We start from the raw sequence: 22,387 nt of genomic DNA on the forward strand, positions 1-22,387 counted from the left end.
TTCTAACTAGGGGCATGTGTATTACCTGGTTGGTTCTAACTAGGGACATGTGTATTACCTGGTTGGTTCTAACTAGGGGCATGTGTATTACCTGGTTGGTTCTAACTAGGGACAGGTGTATTACCTGGTTGGTTCTAACCAGCACCACATCGTGGCAGGGCTTGGCGCAGGTGTGGTCACAGCGTTTCCGGGGCAGCAGGCAGGCCTGGGTGCAGGGTGGACAGGGTCCAGGGTGACAGCGATGGTTCTCCCTGCTGGGGTGGTGGCAGGTAGGAGGGGATCTGGAGAAGAGAAACATGCTTTGTGTCTCAGTGTGTGTTCCAGTGTGTTAATGTGTGTTCCAGTGTGTGTTTCAGTGTGTGTTCCAGTGTGTGTTCCAGTGTGTTCCAGTGTGTGTTTCAGTGTGTTCCAGTGTGTGTTTCAGTGTGTGTTTCAGTGTGTTCCAGTGTGTGTTTCAGTGTGTTCCAGTGTGTTCCAGTGTGTTCCAGTGTGTTCCAGTGTGTGTTTCAGTGTGTGTTCCAGTGTGTGTTTCAGTGTGTGTTTCAGTGTGTTACAGTGTGTTACAGTGTGTTCTAGTGTGTGTTTCAGTGTGTTACAGTGCGTGTTCCAGTGTGTTCCAGTGGATTGAGGCTCATTGGGTTAAACACAGTGGACCTCATGATCGAACGGACTTACGAGAAAATTACAAACTAATTTCTTTGTAACTCCATGATCGAACAATTTATTTTCAGAGATTCGTTCGTAGCTAGGAACAGGATTTACAAACGCTGATAGATAGGACAGACTGGCGTGTGCCCGTGTTCTTAAGGGCTTCATTTGGCAGACATCATTGGTGATTACGTGTGTGTGTGTGTGTGTGTGTGTGTGTTTACCGGCAGAGCTCTTTACAGCGTGGTGGCTTGGTGCTTCTCTCTCGGCCACAGGGAACCGTCAATGAGGTGGAACCACATACACACTTCACCTCCACAACCTCTGGACACGGATAACAACTACCTGGGGGGGGGGGGGGGGGGAGAGAGAGAGAGAGAGAGAGAGAGAGAGAGAGAGAGAGAGAGAGACAGACAGAGAGATAGAGAAACAGAGAGAGAGAGAAAGAGACAGAGAGATTTTTTTGATTTTAGAAAAACATTTATTTACATAAAATCACTACAAGGTTGTGTCTCAATACAGTTACATACATACACATTGTATCTCACATCATACATGTGTTCTTCTCACTCAAAAACCACATGAGATTTCACATAAAAACAGTGTTAAAACACAGCTGCCCCTCTACAACACAACAAATAACTTCCTCGAAACTCACTAGGGAGTCAAATCTAAAATCCACTCTGACCCTGGCTCTTACCAATGCTTTAAACATTGGCATCAGCTCACCACCTAAGCCATTCTCCATTTGTATTTTTCTGGTCTTATAGATGGCCATTTTGGCTTGACCCACAACAAAATTCAACATTTGCCACTTCATTACATTGTTTTTTTTGTAACCAGCCCCAAACACAAAAGCTATTTCACTCCAACTCTCACCACATTTCAAAAACACATTATTCAATGTTTCGAACAGACCTTCAAGTCTTTTGCGTTCTAAAAAACAATGAAAGATTGTTTCTGGCTCCTGACAAAAAAGACAACAAATTGTTACAGTGGGGTTTAATTTAGCAACAAAACAATTAACTGCTACTGCCCCTTTCAAAATCCTCCACCTGTCCTTTTGTTTAGCGGTGGCTTATACAGCACTCTCCACACTGGTGTACATGTATCTTGTACCCTCAGGCCCTGTCCACACGATCACGGGTATTAATGACACCGAAGTTTTGAAAAAAATAAACCTCTGTCCACACAGGTGAATAACCGTGTATAACCGCGTACTCACGGCGGCTGGAAAACCAGCAACCGATACATGTAGTACAATGCCAAAGCAGTAGGCGGCGATGTTGTTCAGACATGAAGGCCATTTCAACCAATCAGAAAAGATTGAACGCTAACTACACTTCCTGCTTAAAAACAAAACAAAGTACTTTAAATACCCTTGCGTTAGCCATTTAGCCAACGGAGCATATATTTTTCAGCAAAGAAAGAAAGTGCAATAAACAAACGGATACATTCACTCTGTGTTCTGCCTCTCATTTGTTGATGAAATAAAACCAACAGCAACACAATTTACCACCAAGAGCGGATAGTTTAGTCTCACAAAAAGATCTCCGGTGTTGTTAGCTACATGCTAATGTGAATGGCATTCTCTATGTATAGTATATAGCTTACATGCTAACGTAATAATGTAATGTTAACGCTAGTATAATGAATGGATGCAAACGTTATTTAACAAGTTTCAAGTTTCAAGTTTCTTTAATAGTTGTCATACAGAAGTACAGAATACTTTCATACAAAATGCTTCTTACTGTTACGCTCCAGAGACTGTGCTAGACAAGATAGTATCAAATAACATAGTATAGCATGTAATTTAGAAGAAGAAAATGAGGTCACAGTGTTCGGTATAGACATATGTACAATGTTCTGAGTTACCATATAATATACAATACTATGCAGTGTACTAATGTACAGTACTATATAGTGCAAAGCAGAAATGGGATGAGGTACAATTTAGGTACAATTTACAGTAAGGTGTACGAGTTGTAGTGCAATCCTTCATCAATAAATATATAAAGTGTGGGGAGTGGGTGCTACAGTGTGTTTGTTTAAAGTGGGTGTGTGCTATAAAGTGTGTGGAGTGGGTGCTACAGTGTGTTTGTTTAAAGTGAGTGTGTGCGTGTGGATGTGTGTGCTATGTGCGTTTGGTGGTTGTTGTTGTGTAGTGTTCATTGTTCGTTTAGCAGCCTGATGGCCTGGGGATAGAAGCTTCTTCTGAGTCTTTCTGTGCTCGCCTTGAGACTCCGGTATCGCTTGCCTGACCGCAGCAGTTCAAAGAGGCAGTTGTTCGGGTGACTGGAGTCTTTAATGATTCTCTTAGCCTTGCCCTTGCAACGCTTGTTGTAAATGTTCTGGAGGGTGGGGAGCCCCCCTCCAATTGTGCGTTCGGCTGAACGTGTCACTCTTTGTAGTCTGCTTCGGTCTTGTGCAGTGCTATTCCCAAACCAGGAGGTGATGTTGCCGGTCAAGATGCTCTCTATTGTACATGAGTAGAAGTTCTTAAGGATCTTCTGACTGACTTGGAACTTCCTTAGGCGCCTGAGGAAGTAGAGGCGTTGTCGTGCCTTCTTCACAACACTGTCAATGTGTGTGGTCCATGTCAAGTCCTCGGATATGTAGGCTCCGAGGTACTTAAAGCTGTTGACTCTCTCAACCGGTGCCCCGTCGATGCTGAGGGGGCTGTAGTCCTTGACCCCCGACCTCCTGAAGTCCACAATCATCTCCTTTGTTTTGCTGACGTTCAGGGAGAGGCTGTTTTCCTGGCACCATCCCGCCAGGACCTTGACCTCTTCCAGGTAGGCCCTCTCGTCGTTGGCAGAGATCAGGCCCACCACCACTGTGTCAGCAAATTTGATGATTGTATTGCTACTCCGCTGAGCCACACAGTCGTGTGTGTACAGGGAGTAGAGGAGGGGACTCAGAACACAGCCCTGGGGGGCCCCTATGTTGAGGGTGATGGATGAGGAGGTGCAGTTGCCTGCTCTCACCACCTGGGGTCTGCCAGTCAGGAAGTCCAAGACCCACTGGCAGAGGTCATAGTTCAAGCCCAGGTCCCTGAGCTTGGTTATGAGTATGGAGGGGACTATGGTATTGAATGCCGAGCTGTAGTCGATGAATAGCATTCTCACATAGTTCCCCTGCCTCTTGTCCAGGTGTGATGCTGCTGTGTGCAGCACATGGGCTATGGCGTCCTCCGTGGACCTGTTGGGGCGGTATGCAAATTGCAGGGGGTCCATGTTGATGGGGAGGGAGGAGCAGATGTAGCCCTTTACTAGCTTCTCAAAGCACTTCATGGCTATGGAGGTGAGAGCTACAGGGCGGTAGTCGTTGAGGCAAGCAGGCTTGGATTTTTTGGGTACAGGGATAATAGTGGACTTCTTCAGGCAGGTGGGGATGACAGCCTGTTCTAAGGACAGGTTAAATATGTCAGTGAATACTGGGGCCAGTTGGTCGGCACAGACTTTTAGGACGCGGCCGGGGATGCCGTCCGGACCTGCTGCCTTCCTGATATTCACTTTTTTAAAGGTCCGCCTCACCTCATGCTCTGTTACCCTGAACACTGCGCCTCCATCAGCAGCCGACCCCCCCCCCCCCCCCCCATTGCCGTGGCTTGTGAGCTGGTGTTGTTATTACCAGCATCAAACCTCGCATAGAAGGTATTGAGGTCATTTGCTAAGGAGATGTCACTGTTCAGTTTGAGGGAGGCGCCTTTGTAGTCTGTCATCGTTTTGAGCCCCTGCCACATAGCTCTAGAGTCAGCTTGTTCAAACTGGAGTTCAATTTTATCCCTGTAGCGCCGTTTGGCCTCTGACACTGTCCTCCTTACGTTGTATCGCGCCACCTTGTGGTCATTCATGTTGCCTGCCACTAGGCCGTCGTTGTATGCTTTGGTGCGCTCTCTCAGAGCTTCACGGACGGATTTGTCTACCCAGGGTTTTTGATTTGGGTAAACTCTCATTTTGGTAGTGGGGATTGTTTCTTCCACCAAAGTACAAACATAGTCCAGCACTGTCTCCGTGTAGACATTAATGTTATCTGTGTCGCGGAACACATTCCAGTCTGTGCAGTCAAACACAGACTGGAGCGTCTCCTCTGACGTCAAATCCCATTTCTGCACCTCTCGCGAGACTACAGGAGTACTTTTGATTCTCTGTTTGTACATTGGTGAAAGAAAGATGGACGCGTGATCTGATTTACCAAAGCCACTATCAGAATGAGCCTTGTAGCCACCTTTAAATTGCGTGTAACAGTGATCTAGGATGTTACTGCCTCTGGTGTTGCAAGTCACATGCTGATAGAAGTCAGGTAATACCTTTCTCAGATTGGCGCTATTGAAATCACCCAGCACTAAAATGGCGGCGTTAACGTTCGCCGCTTGTATTCTATTTACCTCGTCGTGGAGTCTGGAGAGCGCGACGTTGTTGCTGGCTTGCGGTGGAATATACACTCCTACAAGGATGATCGCCGTTAACTCCCTCGGGAGGAAGAAAGGACGACACTTGATGGTTATATATTCCAGGTCTGGGCAGCAGTGGTTGGATAATTCCTTCACGTTAGTTGGATCGCTCCAATTGTTGTTAAACATGAAGGCAATACCTCCTCCACGTTGTTTACCGGACTCTGCTGTACGATCCTTGCGGTGGATAAAGAAGTGTTCGGCTGGTTGGATTGCATGGTCTGGAACGTCCGGCGTGAGCCACGTTTCGGTGAAGCAGAGAACGTTGCAGTCCCTAACGTCTCTTTGGTATTGAATCCTTGCTCGGATGTCATCCAGTTTATTGTCAATTGATTGTACATTGGCTAGCAATATACTGGGCAATGGCGTTCGGTGGCGTCTGGATCTCAGCCTGTTACGGATCCCAGCTCTCTTCCCACGCCGTCTGGTTCCTTTGTTCCTGGGATCAAGGAACAAAGGATCTGGTCCCAATCTCTGGAGAATCTCCTCAGGCCATTGTTGCGGTTCGGAAAGCTGGTCCAGTGAGTAATCCAATCGGTAAGTTTCCCGTAATCCGATGTCTATAAGTGACTGACGGTCATACACATTAAATGCACCTACTGTTGGTACAGACAAAACTCTTAAAACTATAAATATTAACAAAAGTAAGCACAGTCTCGATGGAGCGAACAGAAAGGCAGCCGGACGTTGCAGCGCCATTCTCCCACACATTGCAGAATGGGTACAATACAATACGGCTCAATACAAACAATTGTTAAGGGGATGCAGTCTGGACTGGGTTCCTTATAACAATTAGGGATGCCCCGATCGATCGGCCACCGATCGTTATCGGCCGATAATTAGTATAAATATGCGATCGGGGAATTCCGATAATTAGTCATATTCGCCGATCGCGGAAACTGATCAAGTGGATATCTCACTCGCTTGTCTCAGACGCACAGGACCTGCAAACTGCTCCTCCTCCCTAGCCCCGCCCGTACCCGTGTAGAGTTTGTAAACACAGAGGAGGCGGACCTCCTCTGCTGAGTCTAGATAGTGCATTCGACCTGAGCTAACGTTAGCTACCTAGCTATCGTTACTGTTTAAACAAAATTACCCAGTCAACTATTCACTTTTAGTAGGCATTGTCTAACGGTATTTAGCCGGCTAGCTACCGATAGCTCCTGATATCAACAAATGCTCCAGCAAGTCTTGTAGTGCATGTTGATACCTCCGTTAGCTCGCGTTAGCTCGCGTTAGCTGACGTTAATTCACTGTTCAAAACGAAATGTCCGATTGAACTAAATAGTTGTCTTAACGTCATCTAGCCGGCTAGCAGTAGCTACAGATAGCTCCTGATATCAATGTCTTATAACATTGATTGAATGCGTATTCGAGCTGAGGGCTTGCTGAATGTTAAATGACCAAAGCATAACGTTACCAATAGGGTCCCGCTGCAGCGCCGGAGAATCCTTTTTGGTAGCTGGAGGCTACTAGAGTACACACAGACAGTGGAGCTGTTTGCAGATAGCGAGCATTTTGACTTGTTGCGTGGTGGCGATGTCTCGCAGATAATACAAGTACAAGTCTAATTATATAATATATATATTTTATTAAAAAAAAAAGAATATTATATAAAATAATTTTTAATTTCTTTTTAATCAAAAACGATCGGTATCGGATCGGTATCGGCCGATATGGCTCACGACGATCGGTGATCGGTGATCGGTGGCAAAAAACATGATCGGGGCATCCCTAATAACAATAACTTGACAACACATGAGTTTAGTTTAGCCGCAGCTACAGGTTTTACTCTGGTCGGGTCAGGAATGCGACAACAGACATCAGCTAACTTGCTATTGTTTGCGACAGTCTGCCGTGAACATGGGAAATAATTGCGACAGCTCTGCTGTAAACACTGGGAATAACCTTGGTTGCTATGCCCACACGCACCCACTGCAACCGGGATGTGCGCAAAACTTCACCCTGGACTTCGGTTTTCAAAGACCGCGGTTGCAGTGTAGCAAAACCCCGGTTGTGTGTGCCCGAACAGTGCAACTGCGCACATACAATCATGGTTACATTAAATCCAGCGCTCGTGTAGACAGCCCCAGTCTCTCTCTCCACACAGTGTCTGTTCTTCCACTCAATTGAGATTTATGCAACGCTTTGACACATTACTTATACAAATGTTTCCCATTTAACATATACAGGTTCGTAGGTAAAACATATGAGCAACCCAACATGGGTCCCGTCAGTCCTGTTTGGTCAATTTCAATACCCAACTCAGGGAACGGATCCCCCTCGTCAGGACTTTCTGTTCCACTGGAGTATTCCCGTAACATGACCTGTTCCTCGGTGCTCAGTTTTTCAGTCCATGCATTTAAAATGTCTCTGGTATGACGGGGTGACCTCAGACCCAGTAGAGAAGCCACTGCCACCGTGTTGTGAAGTCCTGGCCCAGCTACATCCACTACATGCCTCAGTTTTACTGCCCCCACTGAGCACAAACGCTGGACAAGCCCAGGTCTACTATTGTCCTGAATGTCTAGCCGGGCCCCATAAATCAAAGGTTCTTCTCGCAGCCTGAACAGTGACGTTTCCAGCTCCAGTCTGTTCCATTTAAATAAAAACCATGCTCTAAAAATACTGTGATAAAAAGGAGGCATTCCACACCAATGTGCAAAATTACAGTTAGTTAAAAACAGAGATGCATCCAAACCCACCCCTTCCACTCTCTTTAAAATGGCACTCATTACATGTTTCCAGACAACATTGTCACCTCCTATTAAAAAATCCGCTGGATATGCTGCAATCTAAAAGCTGCCTTTCTACTCTCCAGGTGCACTAAACCCTGACCCCCCTCCTCCTTCGGCAGATAAAGTACACTCTGTGGCACCCAATGCAAATTATCGCAGAAAAAATGAACCATTATAGACTGCGCTTTTCCTAAGTAATCCAGCAGGGGACTCCAGACATTTTAGCTTGTGCCAGAGAGTTGATGCAACCAAGTTATTGATGATCAGAGCCCTCCCTCTGTAAAACATTTGGGGTAACAGCCACCTCCACTTGTTCAACTTCCCCTCTACCTTTTTTACCACTCCTTCCCAGCTCTTCTGTACCGTCTGATCATCACCTAAGTAAATCCCCAGGTACTTTAATCCCCCCCTCTTCCAGCTTAAACCTCCTGGCAACTGAGGAAGACCTGTCACCCACCTCCCAACTGCTACAGCCTCACTCTTTGCCCAGTTCACTTTCGCAGCTGACATCTTTCCAAAATGTTCAACAATGTTGCCCAAAACCGTCACATCTTGCTGATTTTTAATGATCACAATATCATCTGCATAAGCAGATAAAATAAAATGTGTATTAAAATCAGGTAAAAACAGGCCATTTATGTTAGAACGAACATTGTGCAACATAGGTTCAATGGAAAAAGCATACAGCATACCAGACATAGAGCAACCCTGTCTTATACCCCGAGTTGCTTTAAAAGGTTTACTCAAAACACCATTAATTTTCAGCACGCTCTCAATGTCTTTATACATCACCTTAATCTTGGCAATGAATCCAGGGCTGAGGCCAAACCTTTCTAACACTTTCCACAGGTACTGGTGCTCAACCCGAAAGCCTTTTCCTGGTCCAAAGAAACCAGACCTGCATCAAAACCCTCTGAACCAGAGACTTCCAAAAGATCTCGAATTAATGACACATTGTCAACAATGGACCTGCCAGGCACACAGTATGTTTGTGTCCTGTGGATGACCTGGTCAATCACCTTTTTCAGTCTGTTGGCTAGTACTTTAGACAGCAGCTTATATTCGCAACATAAAAGCGACACTGGTCTCCAGTTCTTTATTTCTTGGAGGTCTCCTTTTTTGGGCAACAGAGCCAGAACTGCTCTCCTGCAACTCTGAGGCAGCAATGAGTCCTCAAAACTCTCTTGCTCTGCAGTGCCACGTCCACCTCCTCTGCGGTCAAAGGGTCCTCCAACTCCTTATTGCTCTCCTTTGAAACAATAGGTTCACTGCAGAAAGATTCAAACGCCGGTTCATCCTCCTCATATTCACTTTTAAACAAGTGAGCATAAAAATCAACAGCCCTCCACCGGATATCCCTGGCTTCAGTTAGAACCTGCCCTTTATCCGAACGGAGAGCATGGATAAACCTGCTCTGTCCATTTATTTTTTCCAGACTGAAAAAATACTTTGATGGCGAATCCATCAACGCAACATTCTGAAAATGTGACCGGACCAGCGCCCCCTGTGTTCTAGTGCCCAACAGCTTTTTTGAATTTGAGGTCTTCATTATACCCTCGATTTCCTGTAGACTCCGCAGAAGCCTGCAGCTCCACTATTTCAATCTCCAGATCTCTCATAGATTTGGTGATGTCACAAGAAACACTGAGAGCGTACTGTTGACAAAGCTGTCGAATCTCCACTTTCCCACAATCCCACCACTGTTTCAAGGATGCAAAATCCCCTTTCCTAGTTCTAAAAATATTCCAAAAAAATACAAATGTTTCCTTAAAATTCACATCTAAAAGCAAAGCCGTGTTAAAATGCCAGTAAGCAGACTTGTGTTTAACATTAGCAATAAACACATTGCATGATACCATTGAGTGATCAGAAAAACCTACAGGTATTATCCTGCACTCCTTCACAGTACTAAAATGATGTTTAAAACAATAAAACATATCTAATCTGGCCATAGAAAAACAACTCTCTCTACAATGAGTCCAAGTGTATTGTCTTTGTTTATCGTGGATTCCTCTCCATACATCAATTAAATCATTCGTGTTCACAAGCTGCTTCATAGCTTGTTTTGAAGCAGGATGTGGTTCACTGTGGTTCCTATCTATCTGATCATTCTCCGTACAATTGAAATCACCTCCCAAAAATAAAAAGTCTTCAGACTCACACTGACCTAAAACTACTCCAATTTCACTTAAAAACTGAACCCTGGTAGATCCTACATTTGGAGCATAAACATTTACAAAAACAATATTAAAAAGCTCATATTTGGCTTTAACTACCAACAACCTACCATTAATATTTTCTTCCACAACGAAAGATTTTGGCATACAATTTCTGGAGAAAAGGACAGCCACACCTCCACTACTGTTACTTAAGTGGCTTAAAACAACGTCCCCATCCCATTCTCTCCTCCGTCAGTTTCATTTAAAAGGTCACTGTGCGTTTCTTGAATCATCATTACATCGCATCTCTTCAATTTACAGAGTTCAAACAGGCTTGCTCTCTTCCTCATATCTCTGGCTCCATTTATATTGAGTGTGGAAACCTTGATACTACTCATGATCTCTAAAAGGAGTGTACAACAGAAAAAAAAACACTGGAAACGTCCTAAACTACATGGATTCTGGTTTCCCTTCATTGTGTGTTTTATTATACTTCTGTACAAATGTCTTCAGCCTAAAAACCTCCTGTGAAGTGTACCCCCCATTATTCTTTGTCCTCATTTGAATTTTTGCTGAGTTAACAAACATCTCCTCATCTTCAAAATAATCTCCAATTTCTACTTTCTTCATGTTTTTTGTTTGTTGCAAGAACTTTTGAATCTCTTTAACTGTATACTGTTTCTTCTGTTGTGATTCAGGCACTTGTGAATCAGTGAGAGACTCATCTTCTCCACTACTTATTTCAACATTATGATGATCCTCCTCACCCTCATCCATGCTGGACAAATAATCTCTTTCTGCATCCTGCTCTACCTCCTCCTGACTCTCTTTGACAACACTTTCTTCTCTTTTTTCAGCCTGAGAGCCACTATTGTCACTTTCCTTTTCCCTTTCAGCTGACTCAGGTATAACCTCCCCCACCCCACCACTGTTGTCATCCAATGTCTTGCTGTTTACATTATTCATCACATTTGACTCTTCCTCTACTATTCTACTGTCACTTGTTGTCACTTTTTCCACTGTTTGGCTGTTTTCAATATCCACCACATTCGGCTTTTCTCCTACTATTCCACTGTCACTTGTTGTCACATTTTCCAATATCTGGCTGTTTTCATTATCCACCACATTCGGCTTTTCCCCTCTCTTTCTCCAACGCGGTATTGGAAAGACCGAACCACCACTGTTCTCCCCTGTTACCCCACAGTCGCCACTGGTTGAGGGGGGAGCAGCGTCTCTCACTCCTCCCTCCTCTGTACCATGGCTCTGCTCTGTACCTGCTGCACTGCTCGCAGCTCTGCACTGCCACACTCCTCCCCCTTCTACACCTGCGCTTCCTGGGGCGGAGGCTGCCTTGCCCCTCTCCCCGGACAATCGCGCACTATATGTCCCTCCTCCCCACACTTGAAACACTTTCCAGAGTTTCCAGAATTCACAAAAACCACATAATCAAACTGGTCAACTTTTATCTTTAAACCAAATCAAGCTCTTCTCCGCTGTTGTTGAGAATCATTAAAACCTGTCGTTTATGTGAGACAACATGCTTTAAAAGCGGAGATTTACATCCCAACGACATTTTCCTTATCAGGGAAATTATCCTCCCATGTCGTGCTAGTTGACTTATCAATAGTTCGTCACTGATGAACGGTGGAATGTTGGAAATAAAGATCTTTCTGCCTGGTGTGGAGAGAGGCTCCACGGCAAAGAATGCGCCATCAACACTAATCCCTAATTGTACTACCGTATGCACCTTGTCCAAAGAATCAAGAAAAATCACCACGCCACCGTTCATTCTCGCAGCTGATTTAATACTTTTATGCCCAACAATTTCCGCCACTGCCAAGCTGCAGTCCTCTACGGACACATTAGGAACAGATATTTTAACGCCATGCTTTCTACAGAGTCTGGAAAAATCAATACCGACGTCTCACGCCAAACAAACAAAACACTCCCACTTAACCCTGTACACACCAAAACACACAGCAAACTAACACTACACTATAATACAATATCCCATAAATAAATTAACAAATTAGATATATAAAGATAGAAAAAAACTCATTCCACCTCCACACACCTCCAACCTCCACTCTCCAATCTCACTCCCAGCATGCACAGAGAGAGAGAGAGAGAGAGAGAGAGAGAGAGAGAGAGAGAGAGAGAGAGAGAGAGAGAGAGAGAGAGAGAGAGAGAGAGAGAGAGAGAGAGAGAGAGAGAGAGAGAGAGAGAGAGAGAGAGAGAGAGAGAGAGAGAGAGAGAGAGAGAGAGAGAGAAAAGAGAGATAGACGGAGAGAGAGACAGAGAAAGAGAGACAGAGAGATAGAGAAACAGAGAGAGAGAGAAAGAGGGAGATAGAGACAGAGACAGAGAGAGACAGAGAGAGAGAAAGAGGGAGAGATAGAGAGCAGGGCTCACAATTAAAATGTTTACTTGGTAGCACTGGTGCTCCCAACTTCAAAATGTAAGGAGCACCAACAATATACCGGTATGTAATATATTTTTTTTATTGATAAAAAAAACAAAACAATATAACAGTACTGTAATGCAGTAAAACAGTGAAAGTAGCCTTAAACTATAGTATAGCGTAGACCCGTTAGGGGTGGGAATCACCAGTTTCATCACGATACGATACAATATCGATTCTTTGGACAACGATACAATATTTGCCGATATCACAAAGTCTGCCACGATTAGGGATGGGTATAGTTAGGATTTTATCGATACTACTACTCTTATCGATACTGCTTAACGGTTCGGTACTTTATCGATACTCTTATCGGTTCTTTTAAATTATTATTATTTAAAAAAAAATTATACATTTATTATTTGAACGGCTTAAGGCTATATCTGTACTTGATGTTTGTTTGTTGCATATTTGAAATAAACTTCAATCAAATCAAACCCCCCTCTTAAAAACAAAAACCTGTGTTTAACCTAGCCATCTATAAAACATCATGCTAAAACTGTGAAACAAATTTCCTACACCCCTAAAGAAAGAAATACATAGCAAACATGACTCAGTTATCCAATAGTGCTGCTGCTTTTTATTTTGTTAAAATCTTTTAGTTAATAAGACTAAAAGACTACATTATGACTACAACGATTTCATGACGACTTCCTGTCCTCGCGTTCCCATTTCCGGTTTAACGTAAAATGTTCAACAACAGATTGCTGCTAATTAAACACTTCATGTAAACGGAGTAACGTTACCGTTATGTCGAGTTCATACGTGTAGTGTAGTATGAACTCGACATACCGTTAACGTTGCTCCGTTTCAAGTGTTGCTGCCACCGTTGCATCGCAGATGGATGGTACTCTGTTAGCTCCGTAGCTAATCCGCTCCGTTGCGTCGCAGATGGATGGTGAATGAATGAATGAATGAGAACTTTATTAACAAATTGCAGAATGGGTACAATACAGTACGGCTCAATGTACACAATTGTTAAGGGGATGCAGACCAGAGAAAGACGTTTGTCCTGTTTACATCAGGGTCCCCCAATTTCAATTCATAGTGGTACATTCTGTTAGCTCCGTAGCTAATCCGCTCCTACACTACAGATAGCAGTACCGATAACGTCGGAGCTTATCAATACTCAGTTTTTTTCTAATTTAGTACCGGTTCCCGTTTAGAACCGGGTTTCGGGGGGCATCCCTAGCCACGATACGATACGATTCGATTCAGGTGCCTGCGATCGATATGAGACGATATTATATGACCATTTAACACAATCAGTAACATTTAGATCAACTCAAAAAAGGCAACGGAAATATCATTTGACATTTTTATTTTTGAGCTCTTCCAGACATTTAAATGAAAAACAATCTATTGTTTTTAATACAAATAGACCTCCTGTAGTGTTCACTGTAAAGTGCCACGTTTTGATATATTGAGCTTTAAACTTTAAGTAAATTTTTTTGGAACTCACAACACGCAACCTAAAACCCCTTCCTCTCCTAAACCGTTCCTGCAATTGTTTTATGTTGCATGATGATCATGAATACATTTATTATGTATTGTATTTTTTATGTTTAAATATCAACATTATCTGTCCATCCTCAGTACATTTACTATAAATATACTATACTTCATCTGGTCTTTCTGCACGCGCGCGCGCGCACACACACACACACACACACACACACACACACACACACACACACACACACACACACACACACACACACACACACACACACACACACACACACACACACACACACACACACACACACACACACACACACACACACACACACACACACACACACACACACACACACACACACACACACACACACACACACACACACACACACACACGGAGAATGCCCCCCCCCCCTTCACCAGTCCCCTCTGCTGTTCTCTCTGTCTATCGCTCTGATCAAGATTAGCTTGTTAGCTTCTGTCTTTTACATACGTGGGCATAAAGGAATGGCGAGGATTGCAAAGCATGTTAGATGCATTTGACCCGTTGCGGAATAAAACAGCAGGGACTTGTTTTAAGTCGCAAAATAGGCACACTAGCCTTGCTCTGTTGCAATGTCCGCGTTCCAGACGCTACTGCTGTGCTGTGAGCCGAGCGGATACGACTCTCCACGGGATTTTCAAAATAAGAGCATCGCAATATGGTCGCACCAGAACAATTATTTGCACTCGCACGAATGCTCCCAATTATATTCTGATGTCGCACAGATACAATTTCGGTCGCATATGCAACCAATTCGGTCACAATTTCTAGCCCTGCAGAGAGAGAGAAACAGAGAGGAGAGCAGTGGTCATGTTGAGTACTGAAATCATAGAGATGTATACAGTGTGTTGTTCTGAAGCAGGAAACCATCTGAGTCAGATGATGTTGTACACTTGTGACGGTGAACTTCACTGTTCCTATGTCTCTACCGCCACCTAGAGGCTCGGATGTATTCTGCAATTCTGTATCCCCATCACTCATTCCACTAAGTGGCAGTAATGAGTAAAGTTTAGTGTTCCAACCACCACTGAATCTCAAATGAGGATAATAATAATAATAACTATTTGCATAGCACTTTTCATACAGAAATTGCAGTTCAAAGTGCTTCACAGCAGTACAAAATACAGGCAAAAGCGAGCATAAAAAAGATAGAGAGGTAGCAAGGTAAGGTAAATCACAGTTTTTCACATTAGGATCTAGCATCCCAATAGGCCTCTCTTTTTACGGTTTCATTTAGTAATAAAAATTATAAAATAGAATAGATAGTAAAAAAGTGCGGTTTGATTCAGTTTAAAAATAATCAAATAGAACAGACAGTAAAAAGTGTGATAGAATAGTGAAATAAAAATATACAATAACATTTACAAACACTTAATAGAACAACAGAGCAGTGCATCGCTCTTAACACATTCGTGGCCAACCACGTATATATATACGTGTTTCAGATCCAACGCTTGAGGGCCAACCATGTATATATACGTGGTATGGTTGTTTTGGCTTTTATTCCATTTTAATAACCTACTCAATGTCACCGAGCGGCACTGCAGATTTACCCTACTCTTGGGATTCGGAAAAGTGCATTACCGGCCAGATCCTCATAGGGGCGCTTTCTCGATAATGCAGTGTTCCCTGTGGCAGAACGGATGAAGTTTTTTTTCATCTTGCAGTGAATTTTCCTGTTAGCCTGAAGCTATGCCTGTAGCATGTAGCCTGGAATACTTTTTGGGACGCTGAATTCAGTATGCAGTAAAGGAATATAGCATCAGCCAATGGATATATCGATCTACCAGATGGCAATCGATAACTGGGAAATCCTTGTTGGGATCCAACCGGCCCACGGTAAGAGCTTTTTCACGTAAATTACATGCTGATCATCATTATTACTATTGTATTATGCACATCGTTGCGGGCGAGACCCCCCGCATTTCACTGTATACCTGTATGAATGAATGAATGAATGAAAACGTTTATTTTTGGACATGTTATTCTCCATATTTCTCCAAACAACTCACGATATCTTGTTCCGTCTAACCAAACAATCATAGCAACAAATTAAAAAAACATTAAAAAAAGAAAAAAATAAGGAATTATAAACAAAAGGTCAAGAGCAATGTGTTTGGTTAGCAGACATGTCCAAAAAAGGAGTAGAGGGAAGCTAAGCTTATTGATCCCTACCCCCTTACATTTATATTTGTTCTTCCATTAATTTGACTAGATATAACATAATTTAGTGTATTACAATATAGAATATACTTTTACTTATATTAAAAGATTACAAGAAAAAAAAACTTGATTCACTTGACAGCACTACATACACAATATAACATAACTTTGTTTATCCTCAATACTCATTTCTGTATTTTTCCAATGTGTATTTTTTTAGCTGCTTTTTAAATCGTGCCACATGTTTACTCAGTTTGATGTATTCGGGTAAATTATTCCACAACTTCACTCCACACACCGATATGCACATGCTTTTCAGCGTGGTGTTTACCATTGGTTGTTTAAGATTCCCTCTCCCTCTTAAGTTATATTCTCCTTCCCTGTCTCTGAACCATTTTTGAATGTTGCCTGGGATTAGTTTATATCTGGCTTTGTATACAATGAGGGCAGTTTTGTAATCCACTAGGTCCATACATTTCAATGCTTGTAGCTTTATAAATAAGTTATTGGTGTGTTCATAATATCCTACATTGTTGATTATTCTTATTGCTTTTTTTTGCATGGTGCATATTAGGGCTGCAACGATTAGTCGACATAATCGACAATGTCGATTATGAAAAATCATCGACGAGATATTGTTGCGTCGATTAGTCATTAAAAACAATAACAATAACAATTAATAATAAGTAACTGCAATGCGCAAATGTTCATTTGTAACTGCAATGCACTACAGGAACTGCTGGGGGCAGTATAGTTTCCATTGTCTGACTGCAGTGCATTCTGGTACTTAACGGCGCAGCCTGCAGGTAAGAACTTCACTTCAGAAGAAAGAATGAACGATGGCGGAAGGGAGAGAGAAAGACAGAGGAGATGAGATGGCGGAAGGGAGAGAGAAAGACGGAGGAGATGAATTAAAAAAAGCGAGACCGAGGGCATCAAAGGTGTGGGAATTCTTTACAGATGACAAACCGAAGAAAACTGTTAAATGCCGATTATGCAAGGTGGAATTGGCATTTCACAGCAGCACCACGGCGATGCACGAACATCTAAAACGAAAGCACCCCGGAGCCACGGTGACGTCGTCGGAACATGTGTAAGTTCTAGAGTAGTTAGCCATAGTATTGTATTTTTTACGTTGGAAAACAGAACCACTCATGGATATGGATATAATGCTTGCTATGCGAACTCTATTGCTGAGGCTTATAGAGGCTGCGCTGCTGCTGTATGTTGTAAGTAACGTTAAACAGCGCCATGCTTAGTAGTTAGTACAGGTGAGGTTACAGCGTTGCTGGCGCTGCTTCACTTTTAGTTTAGTTTGTTATGCCGACCAACCGGATACGGAAATACCTCACGTATATATCTGTAGTCACTCTGTCTGTAGTCCACAAAATAATATCCCTTAAGCGATAACTCCCTCTAGTGGGAAAACATAGATATTGCATCTCAATATTATTACTTCTAGCCTAGGTATATATAAGGCTGACTATAATTAATAAAAATAAACTGATAGTCTGATACTATAGCCTACAAATTCTGATGATATTAATACAGCTTTCTGTTTTTTTTGTTCTCTTTCTATTGTAGGGCAAAGCAAACACGTGTGGATGAGTTTGTCCTGAAGAGAGGCTCATGCACCCCTCAAATGGCTGGAGTCTTCACAGAGAGCATCCTCACCATGCTTGTTAAAGACATGAGACCATTATCGATGGTTGAAGATGAGGGCTTTAAGCAGATGGTCACCACATAACATTCCATTCAGGTTACACCTTACCTTCCAGAACTCATTTTACAAAGCTCATGGAGAGAAAGTATGAAGATACTTTTGCTAAGGTTAAAATTGCTCTTAAAGCAAACAAGAACAAGATTGCCCTGACAACTGATGCCTGGACCAGTGTTGCGACAGAGGCATATCTTGGCATCACCTGTCACTTTATAAGTGATGACTGGAAGCTCAATAGCTTCTGCCTCACAACCATGCCACTCGAAGAACGGCACACTGGGACCAACATTGCTACATGGATTGAGCAGGCTGTGGAAAGGTTTGAGATCCCTCCAAGCAAGCTTGTGGCGGTTGTTCATGACAATGGCGCCAATGTCCTGCTGGCTGCTGGCATCAGAAATTGTAAATGGTGTACTGTGTTCCCCTGCAGGAGATGATGATGATCAGACAGACACACACAATACATTATAATTACACACACACACGCACTCCTCTCACTCACAGTGATCAGAGTAAGACACACACACATTGGACACATACACACTCCTCTCACTCACACACAGCGATCAGAGTAAGACACGTACTAACACCACCACCAATACCACCACTACTAACACCACCACCACTACTAACACCACACCACCACTACTAACACCACCACCACCACTACTAACACCACCAATACCACCACTACTAACACCACCACCACTACTAACACCACCAGTACTAACACCACCAATACCACCACTACTAACACCACCACCACCACCACTACTAACACCACCACCACTACTAACACCACCACTACTAACACCACCAATACCACCACTACTAACACCACCACTACTAACACCACCACCACTACTAACACCACCACCACTACTAACACCACCACTACTAACACCACCACCACTACTAACACCACCACCACCACTACTAACACCACCACCACCACTACTAACACCACCAATACCACCACTACTAACTCCACCAATACCACCACCACTACTAACATACACCACCAATACCACCACTGTCTGTCACACACATACACACACACACAGACTCCTCTCACACACAGCAAACAAAAGACCTAGAAGTCTGTCTGATCTGACTCATGTCATCCCCCTCTCCCCCTACAGCTGTTCCACGACGTCAGTACGTCACCCTTCTCTCCTGGTCCTGGACCAAGTTACAGCCCCATCAGCCGTGGTGCTGGGGGCAGATGCTGCTGCTAGTTATTTCTTTTTTTAATATTATTATTTTAGTAGTTATTTAAAGTACAGAGCATGTCGATATGCTCGCACTCACTGCAATTTAAAGAAATTGGTGTACTGTGTTCCCCTGCAGGAGATGATGATCATCAGACAGACAGACACACAATACATTACACAGTTACACACGCACTCCTCTCACTCACACACAGCGATCAGAGTAAGACACACACACATACTCCTCTCACTCACACACAGCGATCAGAGTAAGACACACACACATACTCCTCTCACTCACACACAGCGATCAGAGTAAGACACACACATACACAAATTACACAGTACAGTACACACACTCCTCTCACTCTCACACAGCGATCAGAGTAAGACACACACACATACACAATTACACACACACACGGACTCCTCTCACACCCAGCAAACAAAAGACCTAGAAGTCTGTCTGATCTGACTCATCCCTGTCTCCCCCTACAGCTGTTCCACGACGTCAGTACTCAGTAGTGTACGTCACCCTCCCCTCCTGGTCGTGGACCAAGTTACAGCCCCATCAGCCGTGGTGCTGGGGGCAGATGCTGCTGCTAGTTATTTCTTTTTTCTTATTATTATTTTAGTTATTTAAACTTAAAGTACAGTGCACTACACTTCCAATTTTGTATTATTTAATTTATTTATCTTAAGTTGTTATGAGTGATTGCACTTGACTCAATGCACTGACTGACTGTATTCTTGACTTCAACATTTCAAATACATTTCATTTAAAGTTGCAAGATCCAAATTCAAATGTTTCATGAGTCATTATTTTAATTTGCTATGGGATCATCATGTTATGATGTTGTTGTTTGGTCCTGACAAGAGTCTCAAAGTCTGGGGTGATGGTAGACAAGCAACTCTGAGGTCATGCTCAATGTCCAATCTGTTCCTCTGCTCTGTCTTCAGCTGGACCAGAGCTGAGAAGCCACTTTCACAAAGATAGGTAGTTTAAAAAAAAAAAAAAAAAAAAAAAAAAAAATTTGTTTACATTGGTTTTCGATTAGTCGACTAATCGAAAAAATAATCGGCAGATTAGTCGACTACCAAAATAGTCATTAGTTGCAGCCCTAGTGCATATTGGCTGTAGAGTGCTTTTGTAGGTATTACCCCACACCTCCGCACAGTAGCTCATAATGGTAGGAAGAGTGTACAGTACAGTGTATAGTGTTTTTTGGTTTAGAATGTGTTTTATCTTGCATAGAACACCAACACGCCGTGCCAATTTAGTCTTGACATATTTGATATGAGGTTTCCAGTTGAGTTTGTGGTCTATTATCACCCCCAGAAATGTATTCTCAAATACCCTCTCCAGTTTAATACTATCAATCATTAGTTCCACCGGTGTATTTACTTGTATATCACGTTTACCAAATATCATGAATTTGTTTTTTTTTATATTTAATGATAATTTATTTACATCAAACCACACTTTCAGCTTGGTTAGCTCAGCTGCGACATTCTTTAAAAGCATTTGGAAGTTCTCTCCCTCACAGAAGACATTTGTATTGTCAGCAAAAATTACATTTTTCAATATTTCATACAGTACGAATAGTTTCGGGCCCAGAATTGACCCTTGCGGCACACCACAGATTATGTTTGACTGAGTGGACCTGTACTCCCCCAACTGCACAAACTGTTGTCTTTGTTCCAAGTAACTCTTTAACCAATTGAGCCCTACTCCTCTGATCCCATACCTTTCCAATTTTAGTAGCAGAATATCATGATTTATAGTGTCAAACGCCTTCTTCAGATCTATGAAGACCCCTATTGCAAACTTCTTATTATCAATTATGCTTGTCAGTTCTTCTACTAGGTCCATTAGTGCCAATGACGTTGAATGATTCGATCTAAATCCATATTGACTGTCTATAAGTAATGTGTGTTTATCAATGCGTGTTTGTATGCCGTGACAAATAAAACTCTTGTATCTTGCCTTGCTTTGATAGCCAACCAGCCGATCAGCGAATGAGGCTAATGCCGTTATTGGTAATCAATAATCAGAAACGACGTCTCCCCCCCCCCCCCACTTGCATGCATTCATGGTAGACCATGATACCGATAAAATGCATTTAGATTTTTAGCTCTACTTGTGTATAGCCGAAACACCATTCGATTTAACGTGTATCGCGCCTTCCAGGAAATACCCTAGAACAGGGGTCTCAAACTCAATTTACCTGGGGGCCGCTGGAGGTAGAGTCTGGGTGAGGCTGGGCCGCATCAAATATTATATATATATGATTTTTTTTTGTTTTGCTAAATCAACTTTGCCTTGCTTTGTTAACTACAACAAGCAATGCTGTTTGTTATTTAAGATGAGGTCGGACTCGCCACTGACAGATTTGTGTTCATTGTGCTGCTTTTATAAAGCCTCAAATGACGGCTTACAATATTTCATGAATGCAAAGTGTTTTGTTTGTCTAAGATTTAAAAAGGTTTAAACTTTACAGCACTGACAAAGTTGAACAAAGTGCTGTACAAGTCCCACAACATAAAAAAATATATATATATATAATATATATATATATTTTTAACTTTGATGTCAAGTAGGGGGCCACAAAATATCATCCAGCGGGCCACAATTGGCCCGCGGGCCGCGAGTTTGAGACCCCTGCCCTAGAACATTGCGGTATATAGTTCATATTCACAACGCTATAAATTGGGAACGTATTGATGAATTTTTTTTTTATTTAAGGCATATTGAAGGGACGGTTTATAGTGTCAATTGACAATGACAATGGACAGATAGCAATAATATAAAGTATAGATTTAGCTCTACAAACAGCCTCACGCACAATGAAAGGTTGTTATGATAAGCTGGCCTTATAGAGTGAGATTAGACGGATCCCAGTGGCCGCGAAAGTGTTAACACATTGGGTGCCAGAAACGAGATATCTCGTTGTTGGCCGCCATGCGTTGAGTGCCAATGACGAGAATCTTGTTATTTATTTTATTAGCGATATCCATTCATTTTTCATCCATCCAGCCTCATGTTATCATTGGGACTGGCTCTGATCTCGAAAAGGGCAAATACCGCCCCCTATCGTCTCCCGGATGGTATTGCACCCATTGGATTGGAGTCAATGAAAATGCATGAGAAAAAAAACTCCGGATTCCACATTTTACTTCTGAGCCATGTAACCTGAGACTATTGCATTCATTGAGGCAACCGAAAGCAGCGTGGATTATCTGTTTCGAGGTCTAATGTTGGATCAATAAACGCGATCGATATTTGGAATGGCGATCAGGAATTGGATTCATCTTTTTGCAGAACAT

The 22,387-nt window shown here is 42.8% G+C and overlaps 1 protein-coding gene across 1 annotated transcript in view; it reads right to left on the reverse strand.

Annotated features, from left to right (window-relative positions):
- nfxl1 (nuclear transcription factor, X-box binding-like 1) overlaps positions 1-22,387 on the reverse strand; it is a 111,544-nt gene that overhangs the window by 36,278 nt on the left and 52,879 nt on the right. Inside the window, 2 exon segments of the mRNA XM_084334054.1 lie at positions 125-281; positions 873-993. Coding sequence (XP_084190180.1) covers positions 125-281; positions 873-993 — 278 coding nt within the window.

Source organism: Notolepis coatsorum, assembly GCF_963971535.1.
Source record: "Notolepis coatsorum genome assembly, chromosome: 1".
Taxonomy (NCBI): Eukaryota; Metazoa; Chordata; class Actinopteri; order Aulopiformes; family Paralepididae; genus Notolepis; species Notolepis coatsorum.